Source organism: Limulus polyphemus, unplaced genomic scaffold, assembly GCF_000517525.1.
Source record: "Limulus polyphemus unplaced genomic scaffold, Limulus_polyphemus-2.1.2 Scaffold2540, whole genome shotgun sequence".
NCBI classification, from domain to species: domain Eukaryota; kingdom Metazoa; phylum Arthropoda; class Merostomata; order Xiphosura; family Limulidae; genus Limulus; species Limulus polyphemus.
In genome coordinates this window covers 78,092-104,024 of record NW_013668150.1, presented here as the reverse complement: position 1 = coordinate 104,024, position 25,933 = coordinate 78,092, and the positions used below count along the sequence as shown (strand labels likewise).

General features: G+C 32.3%; 2 protein-coding genes across 5 annotated transcripts in view; one reads left to right on the top strand and one right to left on the bottom strand.

Moving 5' to 3' along the window:
• LOC106467242 (RIIa domain-containing protein 1-like) overlaps nt 1–540 on the top strand; it is a 9,360-nt gene extending 8,820 nt beyond the window's left edge. Inside the window, exons 3-4 of the mRNA XM_013927572.2 lie at nt 32–78; nt 311–540. Coding sequence (XP_013783026.1) covers nt 32–78; nt 311–384 — 121 coding nt within the window. The 3' untranslated portion in view covers nt 385–540. The remainder of the gene's footprint in view (nt 1–31; nt 79–310) is intronic.
• A 55-nt stretch (nt 541–595) lies between these two features.
• Nucleotides 596–25,933, bottom strand: part of LOC106467240 (threonine--tRNA ligase, cytoplasmic-like) — a 47,185-nt gene continuing 21,847 nt past the window's right edge. For 2 of the 4 annotated variants that reach the window (XM_013927569.2, XM_022395376.1), the window contains exons 8-19: nt 25,469–25,615; nt 19,408–19,506; nt 18,211–18,306; nt 17,317–17,387; nt 10,157–10,319; nt 9,579–9,716; nt 9,150–9,227; nt 5,787–5,887; nt 5,384–5,485; nt 3,114–3,186; nt 2,013–2,127; nt 598–1,014 (exon numbers count right to left, since the gene is read on the bottom strand). In XM_013927569.2, the coding sequence (XP_013783023.1) occupies nt 860–1,014; nt 2,013–2,127; nt 3,114–3,186; nt 5,384–5,485; nt 5,787–5,887; nt 9,150–9,227; nt 9,579–9,716; nt 10,157–10,319; nt 17,317–17,387; nt 18,211–18,306; nt 19,408–19,506; nt 25,469–25,615 (1,338 nt within the window). In that variant the 3' untranslated portion in view covers nt 598–859. Of the gene's footprint in view, nt 1,015–2,012; nt 2,128–3,113; nt 3,187–5,383; nt 5,486–5,786; nt 5,888–9,149; nt 9,228–9,578; nt 9,717–10,156; nt 10,320–17,316; nt 17,388–18,210; nt 18,307–19,407; nt 19,507–25,468; nt 25,616–25,933 lie in introns of all 4 variants that reach the window. The other 2 variants (XM_022395375.1, XM_013927570.2) reach the window with 2 other exon arrangements.

The following is a 25,933-nucleotide window of genomic DNA, read 5'->3' as shown; positions in this document are numbered from 1 at the left end:
GCATTTATTATATTAATTTTTTTAATTTCAGAGAGGTGTTCCAGAAAGAACCATCCAACATTCCACAGTTTGCAGCAGGTATATACTTTACTACTAACACTCTTGAAAGTATTAAAAATTAAGTAGTCCATCATTTTCACACACACTAAGCTGTTGATTAAAAGATTTTGAACAGTTCTGTATGATCTTATATTTTAATGTTTAGGAGTTTTACATCTTATTTTCATTGGTATGGATTACACTTCATTAAAATCAATACTCTTTTAAATAACAATTTTTATGGTTTATAAAAAATATTTTTATTTTACAGAGCTCTTTGGAAGTGAAACATTTAAAGCTGACATTGATAAACTTTTGGAAGAAGCACAGTCATCATCACTTTAATTTTGTTGAAATAATATGGAGTTTTTGTTAGCTGACATTATTAAAATTGTTGAAGTAGGTTTTATTTATTAAAAGTGGATTATTTTTATTTAATTGTACTAAAAAATGAGTCTAAAGGTTAACAATAAAAATATTAACTATTCCATCCAATCAAGTTGATTTTTAATATCTTTGAAAATAGTCACTAAATAAACTAGTGTAGTAATATCTGAAGTAAGAAATAATAATTGGCTAACTGTATTATCAACACTTAAGAAGAAAATGAGGAAATTTTATTAGCAGCCTATTTTAAAATTCAATTATCAGCAACAAAGCAGAAACATTATTGTTCAATATTTTACACACCTTCATAGTTTATCGTTAGTTTTGAGGCAATGATTAAACAACAAGATTGGTGTTGATATAATATACAAGAATCTTGTATGGCTAGTAGTCTTTAGTGTTAAATCATAATAATTACATTTTTATATAGTTTTTAACTTTGAAATTCATCTTCTGAATTTATGACTTTCTGATCCCTTAATTTCTGGAACCTCTCCATGACTTCTATTACAGAGTACTCTCCATGAACTCTGTTATCTCTGGTCCGTACATTCACTGTTCCCGACATCTTTTCTCGTTCCCCAACCACTGTTCAAACAAACAAGACTAAATTAGTGCTTAGATACATGTGAAAAGTATCAGTCTGTATCAAAATTATAATGCTTACAAGTGGGACTCTATAATTACACAAGGTAGTGTGTTATTAAAATCTGAAACAGCCGATCCAATATTTGTAATTTCTGTATACTTGATTGTGGAACTACATAGAAAACTGATGTTTTGGGTATGAATTCATTTCTAAATATTTTTAAACACGTGCAACATAGGACTATGCATTCCCAATAAGGTATTTACTGATGTAGTTTGTCAAGTGGACAAATACTTTTGTTGACAATTGCAGTGAAGGATTTTTATTATTTCTGCAATTGTCAACAAAAGTATGAAAATGAATAACTTTCAAAAACAAAATAACAATAATGCTGTTGTGTGGAATAGTGTTTTTCTAGTTCTGTTCATCATTGTTTCATTAGAACACTAGAACAAGGCAAACTGAACAGTGTTTGTTTTGTAACCTGAATAGATATACATGTATTATGATTCATTTATAATATTTTTCATTCTCTTTGTAAAAGTACCTCTTTGGTTTTATTTTTGAGAACCAAAATTTATTGCAATCAATAGGTAAATCAACAAACAGTTTCTGTGCACCTAGAGAACTGAAAAAAAAGTTAACATAAGCTCCATAGCTAAATATGTGAAACTAACTAATTTGAGTAATCTATCAATGTAACACAGCTGCATCAAACTGACAAAATTTAATTTGTTTGTCAGTTACAAAGCATCATGGCCAATCTTTAAACCATAAGCATACTTAATTAGCAAATAACTGTTAATCAAATTTGATGAAAGAACTGTATGCTTTCAAAACAAGTGTTTCACTGAACTTAGTGAAATAATAAAAAAGCAATGCTTTGATGTATATGCAATCATCTTCAGACGACCTCCCACCCCTTCACCAAGCAGATGGCCCAATAAAACTACTGCTACTCATTAAAACTGAGACAGTGAGAATAAGTTTTACTTACCAAATATGAAGTTATACTGAGCTAACTGAGCAGTTCTTATCTTTTTGTTCATTGTAGTTCCCTGATCAAGGTCTACTTCACACAGAAATCCTCCATTATAGACCTCATCTCGCACCTATCAAACATTTAAGGTAGAAAATAAGAGGGATAACGCAATAACAATTACTGGCCAGAAACTGGATAAATAAAGCTGCAACTTTATTTTATTGATTATCCATTTTAACATTACAATTCCAACTACAGTCAGAAACTGATAAAGTTCAACCATTAATATCAAATTAATCAGTACTAGGAAAGTATAGAGAAATGTGGAAACATACTAGGTATTTTTAAAACTAAGGTAACTATTAAGTTATTTTCAATATATATCTAATATCTAATGAAAGTAGAAGGTCATCATACTAATGTCTTACACGGATAATTTTAAACTGTGAAGCTAAAAGTTTAAGTTCCTCAGGATATTTCAAATTTAAATATTTTATTTAAATTTATTATTAACTTTCTCAGGATACAATACTTTAAATTCAACTACTTCTCAGATTTCTAGAAAACCTTTTAGTCTACAAGCAAAAAGAACATGTCCAGAAATTTTACGAAAATCAACTGTGTATATGGTAACATTTTTGGTAATTATATATTAATAGCCAAATTTTTTTTACTGTTAAATAAATAATTAGAATTACTTTAAATTTGAAGTTCTAGCCTTTATACCTATCACGCAGCAAAGTAAGCTTTTTCTAGGTTAAAATGTCAGCAGTATAGTTTGACTTTACTTATTCCAAAATCACAATATTTTTCTGTTGAAAACACTATGATCACTAGATTAACACTGAAATTTGATTTTGTGTATTTCACACTGCTTAAAAATTGTATATAAAGTACCAACATATTTATCTTTTATGCAACATTAACAATTTATTAAATTTCGTTTTGAAAATCTCATTGATTCTGGAAAATGATTTCAGTCTTCCCTAATACCAACAAAATTCAAATCCAACTTAAATATGCAGATGCATATTTAATACAGAAACAGTGTGAGTAATTTAAAACTATACTAAGCTACTGTTACTTTTAATTTTATAAACTCTAAGTCATTCTTACCTGCTGAGCATAATAATCAAACATAGGCCCTACTGGAACAACAATGGCCTGACGTGGAGAAAGCCAAAATGGCCTATGTAGAATAAAACACAAAATGTTTCTTATTTCTACCTACACATCCAAAAATACAACTAATCCAACTGATAAAACAATCCATTCTAAGCTTTATAAGTAAAAACAATATATTTAATTACCAGATAGATTTTTAGTTATAATCTGCATATAATCTTTCTTTCTTCAGAATTTAATATTAATTAAACAGTCAGGAAATTACACAGCTGTAACATGATGAAGCTTCTTCATATATTGTACAAAGCCAAATAAGTCTGTGCTTAACATTTACAGTTTCTTCTGTAAAGTACTGAGAAGACATTCAATGATAGTCTTTTTATGTCCAATAAAGTTTACTATAAACATTTTTGTATTGTGTCTTCTCAGTCTTAAAATATTAAGGTAAACTTTTTAAATAATACAGAGAAAATGATTAATTTCTACACAGGAAATTAGTCTGATCTCACAGTGAACGAATTGGTCAATGTCCCAAGGACTGACTATGTAACCATTTTTAGTTGTATATACTATATAGTTTTAATACTGTATGTGTACTCACAAAACTTGGCAGACTTTTAGTAAATATTACAAGTCATTTGTACACAAAAAATATATTTTTTAATGAAGAATTTCTACTAAAAATTTGTCTGTGAACATAACTTTTTTTTTAACCAGACCGAGTGCAAAATAACTCTAAAATCTCAAATGTCATCTCTAAAACACTCTAAGTACATTTCAAACTTTCTTTTTTTTCAGTAAACACTTGTATTTTACCTGTTATTTTCTCTATGTTAACTCTATACAAGGTTGGTCAAATTGACCAACCTTGTAAACACCAAAAAAAAAAAGAGAGAAAAGAAATTGAAATGAATCTAAATTGTCTTTTTTTTCTTTCTAGAACTACTTCAAATTGAAAGATGAAACTACATTTGTTTATCCTAAGTAGCTTTAAACTTACAACAGTATAACTACTAGTACTATTCACGACATTATAATATAAGTTGTAAATCACTTGTGGAATATGTGGCTCACATTACACTATAGAATTACATTACTCAAGAGCTACTCCAAGCTGCTCACATATGTGCCTCATGAAAACTTTTTTTTATGTATTTATTTTACCTAACTTAACCTTAACTAACCTAGAGTTTCCTATTTTTACAGTTTAGTTACTTTTATAATAATAAAGAATACACATGAATAACAAGAAATAAAGTACTTACCAGTGCCTTATTTTTTTATGTCAATGACCTTTGTTTATACTAATAGCAGTAATGAACTAAATAATTTTTATTCAATTTAATCATGTGCCAAAGGATACAGAATAATAACATGCAAAAAGCAGACAATGTCTCATAATTATCACAATTTTTCTGGCTTTCTAACTATGGGACAAGAGCCATTACAAATTCATCCAAGCTAGTTGATGTGTTTCACATGGGAATGAAGCTTGTATTGAAAGATAAATTAATATTTTTCTTACAGAAAACAACGTGATATAACTTGACAGATGAAAACATTAGCTTTCTATTGGTTAAAAAGAATACAGTATTAAACATAAGAGAGAAATATTGACACACTCTTAAAGAGAGGATGAGACAGGTGGATGTGGCACAAGGGGTTTGATTTTCTGTTTGATAGCTCTGTAATTATTTTGTTCATGAAATGCCATGTATGATACAATTAAATGTTAATGTTTGAAGCTGAATAAAAGTGTTATTAAAATAAAAACATACCATTTACTTCTTTTTCACTAGTGGATGTCTTTACAAAGAGTTAAGACTTTTAGTGCTGGATTTAGTTGCCATAATGTGTTAAAATGATAAATGTTAAAAAGATGCTAAGCAATATTTGCTAGTTGCTAATCAAATTCAATATTTTGTCCCCTGTAATACAGAGGTTCCATGATTTACCAGTACACATTTGGTTCCAAACACATCTGATCAATAAAATATGAAACGTCAAAGTTTATAATTCTACTTGCAGTATGAAACACTGTTCACACCATGTACTGTGTACTGAAATTACATTCAACAATAAAGATGAGGAAGAACCAAGTTGTGAGAAGATTCATGGACATATTACATTAAACTTTCAAATATATATATATATATATATATAAACCACCAGAAAATAGGTTTAAAGAACAGTTTTTATTTATTTGGAACTCAAAATTTAATCATCTTATAATATTAGTGAGTGTCACTGCATGTCCTTACCATTTTCCACCAAAACTTTCTGTCAAGATTGCAAACATTCTTTCCACAGAACCAAGGATTGCTCGATGAATGATTACTGGTCTCTTCTTCTCTCCACTTTCACTGTAAAGAAAAGAGAATACACAGAGACAAAAAATTATATTAATGTTTGAATGACAGAAAAACATCATGAATAATGCATTTACTTTGTTATTTTTCATTAAAATAATCCACAAGGGAAAGGTAATTACTTTTTGTCTATAACTCTGCAAGGAAAGAAAAAAGAGCACACCAAGGCACATTTTTCTTACAAGAATGTTTTGGAAGTTACTGAAAGATGCACTGAGGTTTTACAAGGTTAGGAAAAGTACAAATTATAATAAAATGTCAGCTTATTCATCATTTATGTGGGAGAAACACTCACCTAATATAGGAAAGGTTAAATCTAAAAGGCAGCTGAAAATCTAACTGAATGGTAGCACACTGATGAGGTCTTTTTAGGGCATCCATGATGGTAATGTCAATCTTAAAAAACAGAAACAAAATGGAGTGCCATAGTGTTAGTTTTCTTTCAGAACAAGTCTGAAGTTTTGTTTGGAAGAAAGTATTACAACTTTAATTTTTTACTATATAACAACTATTAAAACTGAATCCTGACTTTTAACTCATGGCAAAAATTAATTTTGTAATTCAGGATAATCTATGGTATACATTATGAAAACATTCATTATTGAACAATGTTTGATCATTAAAACTATAATGGGGATTATATGCACTATTTGTTATTCTTCAATTTATTTGTACCATTTTTGTTATTTACATACGATGCCATTCAAAGTATGTTAAAAATTTACTGCTAAATCATTTTGTAATATAAGCACTGATCTAAGTATAAGTGACAGTACAAATGATGAAACTTAACTACAAGATTTTATTACACATCCTGATTAACTTATTTTAACTAATTAGAAAATGTTAAACAGACTTAAATACACTGCGTAAGAGAATTTAATAAACGATACAATACTGTACAAAACTGATGATTGTGAATAATTTGTCAGTTTTTCATAAACAAACATTATGTCAAACCTTTTTATTGAAAATCTCATCTTCCAATTTTATTACAGCATGAAGTTTAAGCTCAGTATAAACATAATTGGTTATTACATTCTTAAACCTGCATCCTCATGCCAAAATGTGGCCAGTCAAGAGTGAATACAAACTATAAATGCTACTTACTCTATTATTGTTATAATTGTCACCTAGCAATATCTTTACATATACATAAAGAGGCCTAAAGAAATTCAGCAAGAAGGACAATACAAATAGCAACATCAAGATACAAATAATGGTGTAGGAGAATGTGAGATGCATCTTGGATTTTCATGTTTCTGTGGAAGTAAGACATACAAAATGAAGTGGATATACAGTCTACTATATTTATCTTCAATTTCTCACCTGTTACAAGGAAGTACATGTTTGTGATAAAGCCTACATCTCACATTAACAGTAGCGTGCAGAGTTATTAGAACATCTCATTTATTCTGTAGTTTTAATTTGTCATGCTTATTAAATAAATCAGTTGTAGTACAAAATGTTCAAAAAGCATCAAAATAGGCAAATTGTTGGCTCTCATTTTGTCCGTGATTCTAGTAATATACATGTTTAATTAAATGCAACACATAACTACAAATGAAAGTTCAGTAGATTATTTATAACTTGTTCAAAATGTCTATTCTAAATACAAAGTTGTGCAACCTTAATACATGCGACTTATTTTAATTTACGTATCAGTCATCACTGATCAAAAGTTGAAATTTTCATATTCTGAATCTTCCTTTGAGGTTCACGTAGGTATATAAGGGATGATTATTATTTTTTTAAAAAACATTGTCCAGTACAGCTAATATAATGTGGCGATGCCATCAAAATGTCAAAATAGAAATTCAACGTCCTTTATCAGAGACAAGTCTACATTATGCTGCTTGGAGTTTAATAAAAATTGCAAAACCTATTTTTTTTTCATTCACCAAATAACTTAAAGTAAATATTGCACACACAAAAGTAAACCCAGTCTCATAGCATCAAAACTAGAGACATTTTTCCATAAAGATGTTTTCATAAAAATAAAGATATAACTTTGTAATTAGCTCCCTTTGGAATTCCCATAACTTGCTTATAAACTTAATTCTTAAAGAAGGTTATTATAAACCTTATCAAATCATTAATTACTCACTTTAAGCAGTGAAATACAAGTTTATCAACTACAATTTTTAAAACATGAACAAGATCATTTAATGTGCAAAATAGTAAAATCATATGTTAGAACTTCAGTAACTAACTTTCTATAACAAATTTTTCACATTATGTAACACAATTTCATCATTATTCATTTACTATCCAGAAATTATGGTTATTGTTATTATTATATTTAATTTTATGCAGCAACTAATTAAGAAATTTTATTTAAATGACAGTCTTTATGAAGAAGGCTAAGAGAAAGGACATGGCACTGAAATAACATCCAGTAATAAGGATGAGAAATATCTTGAGACCAATGTGGGAAACTGTAAAACAAATCCCATGCAGTCATTCCAAAAGGATAAAACAATATCATGTGAAAACGAGGGACTTGCTTGGTGTTAAATCCTCCAAGGTTTCAGAGGAGAGCAGAAACTTATAAAAGTCAGCATGATGTAAGAAAAAAAAAGTGAATGTACTTAAAATAGGTTTAAATTCCAACTCAAACTATTTTCTCCAAACTGAAACAAGTTTTTGATAAAGACATCACCAGATTTTGAAAATGCATTGAAATGCAAATGAGAAGTTTTATTCACTAGGTAAGAGTGGCAAAAACCTAATAAAAACTAAATTCCCGCAGAAAAACTGGGATATGAAGGTATTCAGGGTACTTTGTTTGGGATTTGAGACACATTCTTTCTCAAACTACTCTGCAATGAAGTTTTTTTATCAACAAAACACAAGGTATAATCTTCTTGAAATTGAACATCATCATGCTCAGCTTTTGTAAACCAACTATGTAATTTAACATCCTTTTTAACTCACCACATAGCAACCTAAATTAAGTTAGATATGTGAATAATATTATGGCATTACACCAAATTTATCATTCAGTATTATACAGTGGACCAACTGTTTAATGATTATGTTATAGATTTCTTTATACTAAAGGTAAAATTGAAAATATAGTATGTGATGTAAAGGCTTAATGCATAAGTTATATTTTATATTTCACCTTCAAAGATTCTTAACACACACACACACACACACAAACTAAATATTTATTGTTTTTAGAGCAGTGCAGAACAATCCAAGCTTTTTCAATTGCTGGCTAATTATTGCTATTAGATTCTTGCTGAAATCCATACATGTGATCCTAGTTATTGAAACCTCTTTTGTAAATTGGATGTTTGATTGTCATCTAAGGCAAACGACTTTGAACAGAAAACTAACTGAAACTGTGATCCACACATTAGTATCACTGTGAATGGTTTATTTGATTTAAAAGAAACTCTACATGAACTAGAAAAAAGTTGTTAAAATAATAGTTCTACTATTGGAATAATTAAAATATGAAACAATCACTAATTTCCATTTAAAAATAATGAGGTAGTACAGAAAAGTCAATCATGTTCTCAAAGGTTATAAAAACACTGTACAGTGTACTATAAAAAATGTTGCAAAATATATAAAAAAATAGTTATATAACTACAAATCATGTAAGTTAAAACATCTTTAAACCAACATAAGGCTAATATTAATGTACCTTTGGACCATAGAAAGCTCCATCTCCAGGATTCAGGGTCCACTGTTGACCAAAATTCTCAAGACTGTCTTGGAGTTGCTGTAAGAAATTTACATATCAAACAAACATTATAATGCCCAGTCATACCAACAGAGATATGGATAAAAATGAGGGTATTTCCATTCTTAATAATTTGGAATAATAAAGGAATGTAGACCACAATGGTAAATGTACAAGTTTTAACCTACTGATGAATTTGATGGTGTGTTTGGCTAACCTTGATTTTTAACATCTGACCAATGATTAATTATAAGACATATTTTGTAATAGTAAAAGAGGAAAGACCTGAATAACAGTTACCTTATTTTTTATCTTAATGTTAAAGATTGTTTTACATCAGATGTCACCATTGCAGTTTCTTTGTTATTTAAAGATAAATTAATAATTAACCTTTTCAGCTTGGTTCCACATCTCTATGTCTCCAAGGTAATCGTCTGGCCTAGTTGCAAGTTTCAGCTGGAAAGTGAATCCAAACACAGTATAAACATCTTGAAGAAAGGACAGAGCTCCATCAATTTCTTGGGCAATCTGATGGAAGAGAAAAAGAAAACAACTTAAAGTTTAATAAACATCATAAAAAGTGTCAGTGAATAATAAAACTTTACCTAAGTTGTTAGAATAACTAAGTTAAAACAGTTTATGTGCTGATAAATATATGTGTACAGGTTTGTAATTGCAAGCATAACTTTAAATTATTATAACCACTTTTTGAAATAAAGTTTTACTTCGAAATTTTGGTTTAGAAGTCCTATTACATAGGACCACAACATACTATAGCAATGGCTACAATTATTTCACAAATAACATTTTACATGGTTTCATTCATAATTCTTTTAAAGAATAATATATCAAAATCAAAGAATCAAACAAATGCCAACTGTAATCTATAAGAAGAAATATTCAGGCATATACTGTATGTATACATACACTGTATGTGAAGTAATTACAATCTCTCCTTCTTTACACACCTGCTCTACAGCACAGAATATGTGGGCATCATCCTGCTGAAATCTACGAACTCTGGTTAGTCCAGACAGGGCCCCAGAAAGTTCGTTTCTGTGAAGAACTCCAAAATCTGCCATTCTTAAGGGAAGTTCACGCCAAGATCTTGGTCGATGATCAAACATGAGGCTGTAAAATGTACATTATATATACATATAAACACACATATTTGTTAATTAGGAACTATTTATTTTAATGCATGAATCCAACTGTAAATCGGTTCTGTTTTGTATAAATACCTGATACTCTAATAAAAATGTGCTCACACTGCAGCCGAGTAGAGTACACATCAGAACCGATTTACAGTCAAATTTATACATTAGAATAAATAGTTCCTAATTAACAAATATTAAATCTTTCCTCTTCTTTTAAAAATGAAAGAAATGTTAATCAAGTCTTATATTCTTCATTATTGGTTTTGATACTGATCTGGAGGTCTTCTCTGTTGTAATGGATGACATTGTCTCTCTGGGGTTACTGCAAGGGCAGTTGATGTATCAGAAACCATCTGGATAGCAGGTGAAGACATTGGTGAAAAAGTCTGGATTGAAACAACTTCCAGTTTTACAGGGGATGGTAATGCGGGTGTAATTACATTAGGCTCTGCTGTAATAAGCAGTTTGGATGATCACGTGTAGATTTGTGTGATTCTGGAGTACAGCTTTCTCCATTATGTGGGACAATCTGATCCGTATAAATATGTCTGGTATTTTCTCCTACACGCACCATGTAACCTAATGGCCCTAGCCATTGAACTATAACTGCAGGGCTCCACTTCTGTTGATGAACTCAATAATTATGCACCAGAACTCTTTGACTAAGTACAAAAGTGCTTCCTCGTCCTCTTCCAGTCTGCTCTTTGTTGTCGATGTGTTTAGCCAAACTGGGTTGAATTAAATCCAATCTCAATTTGTGCTTTAAGAACAATCTGTCAGTGTGTGTGAGGTGTACAACGATAGGCAAACAATATATTTGCTAACTTGTGCTCTAATGACGGATCATTTAAATTCGAGTAGGATTTCAATCCTTGTTTCAACACTTGCACCATTCTCTCCACTACACCATTTGAGGATGGAAAATAAGGAGCAATGCATTTATGTTGGATTCCATTACCATGTAGAATTGTGGCAAACTCTGCGGGAGTGAACTGCAGATGATTATCCCACACAATTTCCTAGGATAATCTGCAAGATGAAAATAAAACACGTAGTTTTGTGATTGTGGCTTCAGATGTTGTAGAAGACATAGGTAAAAACTCTGTCCAAAATTCTCTAGTTTGTGAATCCACTAGTACAAGGAAATTCCTTTTCTCAAATTCTGCGTAGCCAACGTAAGGATGTTGCCAAACCCTCATGGGCCACGATCAGTAGTGTACAGGAACTGAGGCTGGCATCTTTCGTATACACGCACAATCACTACATGCATGGACAATGTCCTCAATATCCTTATCCAGACCAGGCCGTCAACAGTAACATCTCGTTAAGGCCTTCATTTGACACATACCTGGGTGTCCATCAGGTAGTCATGTAACAATCGTTCTTGGTGGTTGGTTGGAATAATAATCCAAAGTCCCCACAGAACACATCCTTGCTCTACAGATAATCCAGCTTTTGATTGAAACATGGATATAACTCAGGAGTGTTGTCTTGTTGTGGCCATCCATTCAGAGTGTAGTCAAGCACTTTTGATAGCATAGTATCTTTATTTGTAACATATCTAATGCCCTTGGATGACACCTACATTATAAAATTGATAAATACTCATTTCCTCTTATGTTAGAGCTTCTTCACATGGGAGTCATGAAAGAAAGTCAGCTTTGCTGTGGTTTACGGAATATTGATACTTGATGTTACACTAGTGAGATGACAGGATCAGTGAGTACCTCTGTAATCAGGCAGCAGTTATCAGAGGTATTCCAGTCTTAGGTCTCAGTAACTTGGTCAATGACTGATGATTGGTAACTAACGTAAAGTGGCACCCATATAGGCATTTGTGAAACTTCTTTCATCCGTATACTAATGAGACAGCCTCTTTCTCCAGCTGTGCATAATTTGTTTTCACTAGAACTTAAAGAATGTAATGCAAATGTGATGGGTCATTTGCTTCCATCGGGCATTATGTGTGAAATAACCAGTCGGAAATTTGATGTCAAAATGTTTTAACACTTGGGCTGATGCAAGTTGTTTCTTGACAAACTTAAGTGCATTATTACGTTCTGCTGTTCGTACTCAATGTTTTTGTTTTTGCAAAAGTTTGTTCAAACAATGTAAATGGTTTGATAAATTTGGCAAAAATCTGGTATAGTATTGGACCATTCTGAGAAAAGACCTAAGTTCTGTTATACATGTTGGTTTTGAGCATTGATAACGGCTTTCACTTTATCACTGGTTGGATGTAGACCTTCAGCGTTGATCACGTCCCAGATATTCAACATCGAATTGCATAATCTGACATTTTCCAGGCTTAAGTTGAATGCCATAGTGTAGTAGGCATTTGAAAACAGACTTGAGACATTGTAGATACTGCTCACATGTTGATCCCATAACCAGAATATTGTCAAGGTAACATAAGATGCCTTCGAGACCCTGGAGTATCTGCTCAGTCTTATTCTGAAAAATTGTTGGAGCAGTGGCAAAACCAAACAGTTATTGATTAAACTGTGTGTTGATAGTTGAATATTGGTGAGAATCTTTATTGACGACTAATTGTTGATAAACTTGGCTCATATCCAGCTTGGTGTAAAATTTTCCACCAGCAAAGGCAGCAAACAAATCATCTGGATTAGGTAATGGGTATTTATCCATATCTAAGCACTGGTTGATGGTCATTTTGTTGTCAACACAAACACAAATAGTTTTGTCCGAATTTTTGGCACACAATTGGAGTGGCCCATTCTGAATTCATCACTTTACTTATGACCATAAATTTCTCCAGATGCAACAACTCATCTTCAACAAGTGACTCCAGTGAGTATGGTAGTGAGCGAGGCTTATGAAACTTTGCCATTGCATCGGATTTCACGAAGATTTTTTGCTTTTTGCTATGTGCTCTTTAATTGTCCTTAGAGCCACCATTGAGTAAACACTTATATCTGTTCATCAAAAAAAAAAAATTGTCACCTTGAACAATGTTTGATTCATTATAATAAATCATGCCCTACAACTGCTGGCTGATTTTGCACCTCATCAATCATGATTGGTGCGTGATAATTGTTCATTATAACAAATGTTCATATCAGCTTGGCCTAACAGCAGAAGTATCTCTTCTGTATATGTACAAATAACTATGTGGCATGGAAGAAGTTTAATGTTTGTCAATTGTTGGCAGTAGATATCTTCAAGAATAATCGTCACTGACGTGCCTGTATCCACTTTAAACTGAATTGAATGATTTTCGACTTCAATTGGCACAGTTACTGGTTTTGGTATAGACATTGATTTCGACAAATAAATCTGATGGAAACCAAATGAATTCCTCAGTATCAGAATCCTCTTGAAATACGTACTTTCAAGACCTCAGACTTACACGCAGCTTGTATATGGCCTGTCATTCCACAAGAATAACACTTACTGTTCCTGTAATAACATTTCGAAGGATCATGTCCTTGTTTTGTGCAGTGTGGATACGACTTCCCACATTGTTTTGATTTTCACCTTTATTGCACAGGATCATGCACTGTTTTTGTTTCTTCTGAGTCAGTGTTTTATGACGTCTGAGGATTCTCTTGGAGTACTGTAGTTTCTTTCGCCAAATTCTATGCAAACGTTTGTAGCACCTTGCTGCTTCAACTCCCGTGCATCGTGCTCAGCCATTTCCATTGCAATAGCTACTTCTGAAGCACACTTGAAAGTCAAATCCTGTCAGACAACAATTTCCTTTGAATAGCTTATGATAAAAGACTACACACAATATATCTTGTAATGCTTCATTTAAAAAGGTCCCAAACTCACAATCTTTTGATAATTTTCTCACTTCAGAACTAAATGGCAATACACTTTCCCTATAGTTGTGTTACGACAGCGGAGGTCACGTGACACTGGTAACACTTGATAAATGTCTAGAAGGTTCATGAAGAGGCGAGTGCATTCTAGACACCCTCCATTCTTGTATATAAGTGCGGCAAATAAAGCAAGATAATTAATTGGATAGCAGACAGAGAGATAGGGAAACAGATAATCGAATCAAGTCGTAAGTAAAGTGCGTGAATTGTTGTGAATTATAGGGTGTGATTAAGTTAAAGTGACTGTGGAAATTAAGTGTATTGCAAAGTTGTATTGAGAAAGAATAAACTAGTTTTATCTTAAGAAAGGACTTGTATCGCTGAAGTTCTTCGGAAAGAATTTTTATGGGAAATTAACAAATGAACAGAGAGGTAACAGTTGATTACAGCTGTAAAATTTAAATCGTTCAGCTATGATGAGCAGCTTAGGAGTGAGATGAGCTTTTAATGTAGCTGTTAGGTCAGTGTACGATTTAATTGAAGACAACAAATTTTTCAATAATGCATACATTTTGGCAACAATAAAACTAAAAACCACGGTCTTATGTTTGGCTTCAGCAATGCCATTGGCCTTGAAATACCATTTTAAACGTTCCTCATAAGATTCAAACTCTTCAATTCTGCTGAAAGTTACCGTGGTAGGCAATGAGCCCATTACAGAAAGAGAGAGAGAAAAAAACTTTGCCAGTTTTTTGCGTACTGAACTCTACTTGGCTGCAGTGTAAGCACATATTTATTAGAGTATCAGCTATTTATATAAAACAGAAACAATTTAAAGTCTGATTCATACATTAGAATAAATAGTTCCTAAATATTACAGTTTTCAAGTCATATCTTTGGCCAGTGGAACAACTGGTTACATCATTTTACTTAGAAGCAAACATAAAAAAGTCTTCATGACCAGTTTGATATCCTCCCCTTGATATTGCAAAGTTTCTGCAATGGCTCACAAGGTTTTGATACCTATCAGGATAGATTCTAAGAGGTAAAATATACAGAGGTACTTTGCCTTTTGCTACCTATTAAAGGCATAATGAAGGAACAAGTTGTGGTATAGAGTTTTCTCAGCTTCTTCATTCCAGAAATAATACTGTGTAATCTCTTCATGGCAACATACCCCTCTCTTCCCTTAGCTTTTTGCTGAATTCTCTGAAATATATAGCTTAGGATTCATATTGAAGTTGATTACAATAACAGTTATCAGAAGTCTTCTTTTTTTCAATATGCATATTGCTTTAATTTCATCATGCAATTTGATATCATTGTTTGTCGATTAACAACTATTATTAATCTATGTCCTATGAATAATACAATTTTTGTCCAAATATAAACAAGAAGTGTTGTGGTTGATTTGTCATATGCATATTTTGATAACGTGTTTGAAACAATACTTGCAACCTGAGAAATCAGTGTTTGTAACCATATTCATTCTTGTTTGGTTTGTGAAGACCACATTCAAATTATAAATGGTCACTGTTGATCTATTTTAAAAAATTTAGGCAATATGCAATTCTTCTCAAGAAATTATATTTTTATTGTGCTACAACAACTTTGTTTAGAATACCTTTAATACAACATTCGTTTTATCATTGACCAGTATCCCAGTTACATATTCTATGGCTCTTCATGGTTGGATGCTACTTAATCTTAGTTTGTTCACAATTTCAAAGAGAGCTGTTTGGCTCACAATTTCTTATGTTCAACTGATACATCTTTTTGGGTGAGTGCATTTGGAAAAGTGCTATATAAATAACAATGGCAATATTGACTGATAAGACTTTGTTCTTCAGAAAACGTTTTCCCATTATACCTTCAGCCAGTGGAATAGCTGGTTGCACCATTTTACTTACATCTGAGCCCCCGAAGGTTCTAATGACCAGTTTGATATCCTTCCTCAGGTATTGAAAAGCTTATGCAATGGCTCCCAAGATTTTAAAAAGTTGTTTGGGATGTTGACTGATACATAGCTATTCAATGGAGCATTTCTTTGCAGTAGCTTCAAATTTAATAATATTTTCTACCAGACTTAGCTTTGTTGCTGTTTTCTAACATAACACTAACTTTCCTTGAAAAAAAAACTTTTTTCAACTGAGTTGCAGTGGCTGGATACAATATTTGTGAAAGATCTTGAATGACCTTTCTTAAAATGTTCACCTTGATGCCCCAGAGAGTGTTTGGTATTTTGCTTTGAAGCATCTTCATGTAATTGTTTTCTTATTTTTTTCACTACAGTACCAGGTATCCATCCAAAAGCATGTTCATGTCAATAAAGTTGGCATTCTTTCTAGATAATGTGTTAAGTTTCAACATTACCATCTGAACCACCATCTTTAGGATCAATGTAAACAATAGCTTTTACTTCTTTTCACTCTGCATTTTTTTGTATTCTTTTTTGAAGATTCTCTTTGTGGCCAAATTCCCATTGACTGCATATATTGAAACACTGTTCCAAAGAAATGGGAGAAATAGGATCATGTTGTAATGTTTCCACAGTGTTCTAAATTAACTTTCTAAAATAGGAAATAACACAGAAAAATGGAAATAACCTTTGGCTAGAAAATAAAAAATAGTCAAAGAAGGGGGAAAGAATGTTGATTAAATCCACCATAAAGAAAAAAAGAAATGACATTTCATCTACAGAAAACAGAAACCCTAATCCATAGCTATTGTTCTAGTATTTGAGTAAATTTCAAAATTTTACAGTGTTGCACAATCCAGATATTTCAGCAGTTGCAGCCTGCTTAAGTTGCAAATTCACAGTAAAGTAAAACAAAACATACAGTATATGTTTTTCCTAATATACATTATCGAAAATATCAGAATCTTAATGTCTATGATACAATGATGCAAAAAATTACCTACATTTCAATATTTGTTACCCTTAATTATGTAAATAAATATTATGTCAATCTAGAAAACCTTGATGAAATGAGTGGTTAGTGTTAATATTTTAATACAAACTTTTTAATTTATGGTCAAAACATTTAGACTAGAAAAGTATTTAGAATAACTAGTCATGTACATCTTTAAAGTAACTTTTAATACTGAGTTTATGAAAAAGGCAGGAGAACATGCTCAGGGAAATCAAAAAGTTATTTGAAATTATCATCAGAAAGTAATACACACCAATGTCCTGGACAATTCATTGGCTTCAAGGCATATTTTTCTTTCTCAAGTTCAAATGAAAACATGTTTTCCTGGAAATTTAAATACCTTAACTTAATAGCATATAAAACATTCTGAATGAATTCAATACTGTAATTAAAACTGTGAAAATTAACAAAAAACATTATTAATAAATGTTAATATTTCATTTCACTGTTATCATTACAAAATAGAAATTAATTATATATTCTAATTTTTTTGACACTAACAGCAGTTTATAAATAGACACCATAAAAAAATCACAGATTTAAAGAATATATTTTAATCTCAAGAAAACAATGTAAAATTAATAAATTCAAAGAATGGCCTTAGTAAACAAACTTGAACAAGGGGGGAAGGGCTTGATAATGTACAATGATAATGGATTTAACTATTATTTACATTTGACTATAATATACATGTATAGGTTTAAACAGATGCCATTCATTACTGATTGTGTGTATATTGCTCGCATGATTTAATTTTAAACAATATAAAATGTTTTATATTGGTTTAGAAAGACATGCTCTGTGCACACGAGACATTTTTGTAAATAAATCTCATTTTATTGCATAATTGAACTGTATTCTATTATAATATCACTAGGATATTATTCTTAAAGAAGTAAAAAGGAAAATACTGAATTATAATAATAGAATTCTGGAGCTAAACGTAAATTTCATTCACTTAAAAAAAATTTTTTCCCCTAAATAACAATAATAATGAAGTCTGCATGACAGACATATATTTGTATATACCAAGTAAATATCAGACAGAATCATTTTCATATATTTTTTAAGCTTAAAATGCATAAAAGCAATGGTTGGTACCACAGGGAAATGAATGTGGTAAAACAATAGGACATTAATAACTTACAGAATAATGTTGCCAGTGGCCTGAGGTCTCCCACAGTTTACTATTGAAAATGTTAGGTGAAATAACTTCTTGGAATCCTCTTTTTTTATATTCACTCTATTTAAAACAAAACAATACTAAAATCATAAATAATATTCAACGTTAAACTGGTACACATTTAAAAACATTCTATTTAGGCTTATCTATGGCCTTCAAAAAGTTGACGACTTTACATGTTTTGATGTTACATCATCATCCTCAGTTATTAAAACAGTTATTCACATCTGAAAATTTGACACCATATAATCATTTATATGTGGAACAGCTTTTATATAACAGCTTCAATACTGAATATACAAAATTCTGTAAGTGATAGGTAATCATATAGTCTCTTAAACCTTATTATTAAAACTACAACACATCTAAATATAACATCAGTAAACAGGTAGTCTAATTCTCATTGTAAAAACTTAATGTATAACATACTGATCTTTGAGAATATGACTAACCCATAATAGCAAAAAATTCTGATGTCAAGCACTTTAGGTTTTATAGACAGATTTAATATATTTCGATAAATCTCAAATAGAGAGAAAATATGTTGTATGACAGGATAAAAGCATTATCAAAGGATTTTTCTAAAACTTGTATGTATGAACATGTGCATGATTTAAGATATTTGTTGTGACTAAAATTTCAACTTCAAAAACTTTATTTCTATTGTTCTAAAGAATGTTTCTACCATTATGTATCTGGGAAACCTTACATTACAGTTTGTGTAATAAAATACTTTCTTAGAAATTTGAGTTACACCATTCTTGTTGCTTTTTTTAAAGCCCATTAACACATTTATTTAGTCTTGCAATTAAACACAGACAAAAAAAAGCCATGTAAGTGACTTCACTTCATGATCAACTGCTAGAGACAAATATTATAAAGTTCTACCCAGTTTAATTACTTTAAAACCTCACATTTTCCTGCCTTCAGAAAGTAAAATAGGCTTAGTAATCAACATATACTGACATTTCATAATATAACAAACAATTTTAGATCATAGGTAATAAAGAACTGGATTTTGTCCAGATAGCGGTTATGAAGACAACAGATGTAAAAAATAAGTAAACAGAAATTAAATAATCCTATTCATATAACACAAAAATACAGAAACTTTTTTAAATTGTGAACTCAAAAAGAAAAATCTAAATTCAGAATTCTTACTCTAATAAAATCTAACAGAGTGTTGTAGATGTGAGCTCCTCGAGGTTGAAAGAAACAGCTCCCTGGGCTAAGTTCATGGAAAAAATACAACTCTTGCTCCTGCACAAACAGAAATGTGGCAAAAAATTGAATGAAATTCAGTTCACTTTAACTTCTTTGCAATAAAAACGTTAAACTGTATAACAGAAATCTGTAAAAGAGAGAGAGAAAGTTCTGCATATTTAGTTTAGTATAAAATTCATGTTAAAAGCAATCTCCTTGAAACCCTGGGGTTTAGCATCAATAGTATATTACCAACTTTAAAACAGTGTGTGTCATGCCATACCAATATTGTTTTAATGCCTGTTCCCAAAACTGTTTCATTGCTTAACTGCTGTGTTAACATATTTTCATTCCTCCAGTCAACCTGTTGTAACTAAGATAGTTCTCTTTATCCAAGTGCTATTCAAAAATATATATCTTGGAATCATCATTGGCATATGTATTAGCCTATTTACAATATATTCTGATAGGGAAGCTTCATATTACTTATAAGGTGACTCAAAAAGCAGCCAGCACAAGCTACATGACATGAAGAAACTTAGTTTTGGAATTCATTCAAGCTATTTTCAAAACATGTTATTTATTGGCATTAATCAGTTATTCATACTTACTATGTGTAGAACTGAACTGACTGTAAATTTATTTTTTAAGAGTTTTCAAGAAGAGTAAAAGTAATATTTTTTTTGTTTAAGATTCAGAGATGGTTTGCAATTTTATCTAGCAAGGTCTTGTCCATTTTGTTTTGTCTTTTAATATTTTCTAGAACAAGTTAGAGGTAAAAACGTTAGCTTCATTCTAACACTCTGCAAACCAAAAAGACTCTCCAATTTCACTTTGCAATGTGTCCATGATTTCCTATTTTGAAAAGCAGACTGTTCCTGATTTATTCAATCAAGGGTTGGCAGGAATGGGCAGATATCCCCTTCTGTTTTACTCATGAAAGTCCATGAGAGATGGTCCACAATGGAGTGAAATATATGGATATTGAGAAACATATGCATATACCACTGGGCATGCCACCAGATGAAAGTCCATGAGAGATCGTCCACAATGGAGTGAAATATATGGATATTGAGAAACATATGTATATACCACTGGGCATGCCACCATTGGTCTTGCAGAACACCCCATCTCTACAGTAAGTATTATAAAGCAAGTTTGAGGCAAAGCATACCTGATCAGGCAAAACCCACCACAGAGTGGGATTCCGTTAGCAGTGGTAAAAAAAGAGGGTCTATGAAAACATAAATGAAATGAAGTGATTAGACTTACCCTAGTCAAAGGCAAATGAATAAGTGTAGAATTGCCACAGGAGGGAAACAGTATACACCTGAGGAAGATACAGACAGATTGTGCAGATAATGAGTAGTGGGAGTAGTCCACTTTCTGGCCTGAACAATCTGCTTCAAAGGATGGTAAAGGCAAGCAGCCAAAGACATGGTGATATGATGAATTTGATAAGAAGAAATGTTGTGGAAATGGCGACCTTCTATGGATAAGTTGGAATATGCCAGCCCAATTAGTTGACAAACCCAACCAGTTAGTGTGAAGGGGATAAATCATGGGAAACAGAAGGATTTCAGGGAAGAAAATGTCAGGAGCATGAACTCTAAAAGGAGGCAGTACATGCCACATAACACCATAAGGAACGAATCAGACAAAGAAGCTGATCTGGATCAGAATGGAAGTACAGGTGGGAGATGGAAGGTAAAGAAAAGGGTGTGAAAACCAAACAGCCTTCATGGGTACCATAGGTCTTAGGAAGGAAGAAACAGTCTGGATATAGGATGACATAAATAGAATGGTAGAGGGTTCTGGTAACATTAAGGGCATAAGTATCTGATTGACAATGTCTGCAAGTGAGGAGGAGAAGGCAACAGGTCTTGAGGGAAAAGATGGTATATGGAACACATTGACAAAGCTTCAAAGGGAGGACAGGAAAGAGCATAAAGGACCACATTAAGATCCCAATCAGGTAAATCAAAGGAACATGGAGGATGCATGACACAAAAGGAGGGAAATAACAAGGGAAGACAAAACCTTATGAAACATGGAGAAACAGAAGGTGTTCAACAAGGCCACCTGATAGCTAGACACAATCAAAATGACCAAGCCATTTTCAAACAACCAGGTGAAGAGACCAAAGGCAGAAGATAGACTGGCACCTTTGGTAAATGGACATGGATCTGGAAAGGAAAGATGCAACACATGGAATCAGCCCAGGGCTAAGGCAGTGGACCTAAAATAATCCAAGTGTGAAGATGGTGGGTGGTGATATCTGGATGAACAATGTCTGACCAAGGTTGACAGACTAGAGACTGGGACAGAGGTAAGGGTAAGGGAGGTTGTACAAGTAAAGGTCAGAGCAGTGAGTAGATTGGATTAGGGAGTAGTTGAATAGGAAGGTAAGCATAGGTATGATGACATCTCCAAACTTGAGTGAATGCATCCACTTCCAGAGCTAGTGGGTGTGGAACTAGAGACTAAAAGGAAGGAAGTTTGGTGTTCCAGTGGGTGGTGAAAGCATTGATATGAGATGTTCCTAGCTGAGAAAAAACCCACAAAAAGACCTGTGAATTGAGGAACTACTCCATGTGGAGATCTTGTTGGGTCAAGATAAATGATCTGCAACCAGATTCAGTGCACCAGAAACACGTCAAGCTAAGACCACCATGTTCTGGCTGTGGGCCCAGAAAAGGAGATCCAGAGTCTGAAAGCACAGAGACCTGGATTTGGTATCCTCTTGCTTGGTGGAGTTGTTGGAGTGTACTGTAACCACCCTCATCTGCAGGAGAGGAAGGAATTGGGACAAAGCTCGATGAACTGCCACAAGTCAGAAAATTATGTAGTGGAGAGAAGACTTCTTGACCAACCAGAGACCAGAAATCGTTCGAGAGTTGACGTAAGCACCCTAACCTTCTACAGATGCATCCGCGAACAGATGTAAATCCTGACAAAGTGGAGGAAGTGGAATCCTCATTGTGATCTGGTCCCTGTTTAGCCATCAAGCCAGGTCAACCCTGATTGAGGATTGGTAAAAGGGTGGTCTAATGGATCTGAGTAGAAGTTCCATGAGTGACAGTCAACAATGGAGTGAAACATATGGATATTGAAAAACATATGTTTATACCACTGAGCATGCCACTAGTGGTTTTGCAGAACATTCTATCTCTACATTGAGATTTATAGTGCAATCAGTAAATAGGAATGTCTACTGACATATATGAGCTCAACCCATGGGAATCAGAGCTTCCAGGGAAGCCCACATCTTCTAAAGAGATAGAACCTCGCGAGCTGTGAGAGAATGTGAGGTGAGGGCCTTGTGGACTGCTTGCTCCATATCCCGAAGATGAAGAGAAGAAGTTGAAAACCCTCCAAATGCACAAAGTACTGAGTGGAGGTAAGAATGGATTTCTCCATCTTTATCAAGAATCCCACATGTGCTGCTTCTTGTAGGAGCAGATGCATGTGGTCTCTGGACTGTGAAGGAGAAGAAATGAGCAGTCATCCATGTAATGATGAGTGTGAAGACCCATTGAGCAAAGATGTTGGGCAAAACACAGAAGGAGCAGAAGTTAGTCCAACCGGTGAGGTCCTAAACTGGAACACTAGACTTTTAGCTATAAATAACTATTGATAATGTGGGTACTGTGGGGGATGAACCCCAAATTGTAGAGTAGGAGGAGAAAATTTGGTACCAAGAACATAGGAAATGAAGCCAATGCAAAGCTCAGCCCTATGAATGGGAAAGAAACGAACATGTTGGCAATGTAGGAATACAAAAAAATTAAGTCCTACGTTGATGAAAATTAGTATTATAAGGCACATACTTAACAATGACTAAAAAAAATAAATTCTGATAGAACAATGAATTAGGCATTACTAGCAAGAAGTAAGAATGATATGTAAAGTGCAAACAATCTAAACATATCTATTTAACAAAGTACTTATTAATATCAAACTGACAAACCATCAAAATGTACTAAGTCTACAAAGTATGTAACAATAACAAACATGTATACTGACTAAACTTATCTGGAAAACAATTTAATAATTCATATCTAACTTATAATAAATCTAAATTAACTTAGATGACAAAGGACACATAAATATTTAACTTCCCAAATTTCGAGCACTGATGACATGAAATATTTAATTCTCCTGTGTGTAAATAAGGACAAAGCCACACAAAAGGTATCTGAGCCATGGGTATCGCAATCAGGTGCAAAGCAAAGAAGTAAAAACAATTTTACCATTGGTTCACTGGGAAATGTTGGAAGCAATAGGAAGAAAGAATAAGAACAAACCTCCACCAAAATATATGACATAAAGGCACAGCAACTGGAGTTGAAAAAAGAAAACTAGAGAAATCATCCTTATCTTGAACATACAGGAAAAAAACCGAATATGCATCTACCGTCAAACTGAGTAATCAGCTGTAAAAAAGGGTGTGGAAGGTGAAATCTCCCGAAGAGGTGTAGTGTGACAGACTAAAATAAGGTGCTGGGGAAAAAAAGAAAAAAAAAAAGAAGTCCAAATTGTCTTATCCTTGATTGTATTTTTCTCAGCAACACTATCAGGTTGAAAGGAGAAGAAATCATTGACCGAACATATTAATCTATCTTCCTTTGATTTAAGGCCCGTATCTCCTCTGCAGATAAAGTTGAACCTGATTCATGGGTAGTTGTATCAATAGTGTTGTTGACTGTAATGGGAACTATTGTAGTCGATATATTGAATCACAAATTCATATGAAGTTCTCGTAAAATTTGGTAACAAGAAAAAAATTAAACAACTGAATGGTAGCCTCATGCGTAAAAACACGTCTAAATAAGCTGTGCCAATTAAGAAAGTGAGGATTGAGTGGAAATAGCAGAGAGAGTAACTATAGGTGGCACAATACTTTTGGTAGAGAGTAGTCATATGATATGTTCATGTTCAATAGTGGTGCAAAATTGGTGGGGTATATAGACTGGTGTGGTGAGCATGAAAATTTTTTCAGCAACACTTGGAGGGCAGAAAGAGGATTGAGATAGCTCTGTGTTAGAGAGGAGGTAAGACTGTATTGGAAAAAATCAGATAACTGAAATTAGTGTTTCCAATTCTTTTATCTAGGTCTTAAATGAGAATAATATCTTTGTTAAATTTAATCAATGAATTAACCCAACAATTAATTGATTAGCAAATTCCGCTAATTGAGTATCTCTACTCCTGGGTGGAGCTAATTTTCTGGTGCACTACAATCTTATGAAATCATCCTTAGCTCCTGTTCTAACCTAGTAAGTATCCCATATATATTACTTGGATATTACTTTCAACATAAGCTTTAATAATGAACTACTGTGGTAGTTTATAAATTAAATTATTTTGCAATTTGTTTTCTTTAACCGAGTTTATAGAAGTTTAGTTCTGCTAACTACGGTTCTTTCAATCACATATTTGTGTAAAAAATGTAAATCTTAGTTTTATTCCTTTTATTATTACATTGCTTATCGTTAAATTATGATTATTTTGTTTGAAAATAGAAGGTTATAGAAGTTTAGTTCTGCTAATTACGGTTTTTCAATCACATATTTATGTAAAAAATGTAAATCTTAGTTTTATTCCTTTTATTATTATATTGCTTATGAATATATTATGATTATTTTGTTTGAAAATAGAAGGTTATAGAAGTTTAGTTCTGCTAATTATGGTTCTTTCAATCATACATATATATGTAAAAAATTTAAATCTTAGTTTTATTCATTTTATTATATTGCTTATCGTTAAATTATGATTATTTTGTTTGTTTGTTTTAGAATTTTTACACAAAGCTACACAAGGATTATCTGAGTATAGCCATTTCAAATTTTGAGCATATAGACAATAGTGAAGTCAACAGTACCCAATGCCAACTCTTGGGCTACTCATGACTGATAGAAGAGTGAGATTTATTGTCACTATTATAGTACCTCCACGTTCTTAGCTCAGAATTTAAATTTCATAAATGCTTGAAAAAAAAAAGTGTGTTTCAACTCACTCTTCCTATCTTTCGATGGTCTCTTTTGGCAGCTTCTTCCTGGAACTTCTGCCATTCTTTCAATTGCTTGTTGTCAGGAAAGGAAATTCCATAAATTCGCTGTAGTGTTTCAGCTTCTGCATTCCCCTCCCAATAGGTAGAGGAGTTCTGAATAACATATTAATGAGAAACACTCTGCAAACCTAAATTTATCCAACAATTTCTTAACGTGTCCAACAATGTAAAGAAAATGCTGTAAAATTTTTTAAAATCTTTCAAAAAGTTACTAGCTGGACTTTTTTCTTCTTTCTAACAAACAGGTGACTTAGGTAATTTTCACACATTTAACAGAAAAATAATACCAAAATGTTAACTTTAAAACAATACATTATAAACCAATGGTATATGCTTTAAATACACTTTAGTTATTCAAATCCAATTCTTCATTAATTCTTGACATCAAATAAATAACTTTATGAACTTAAC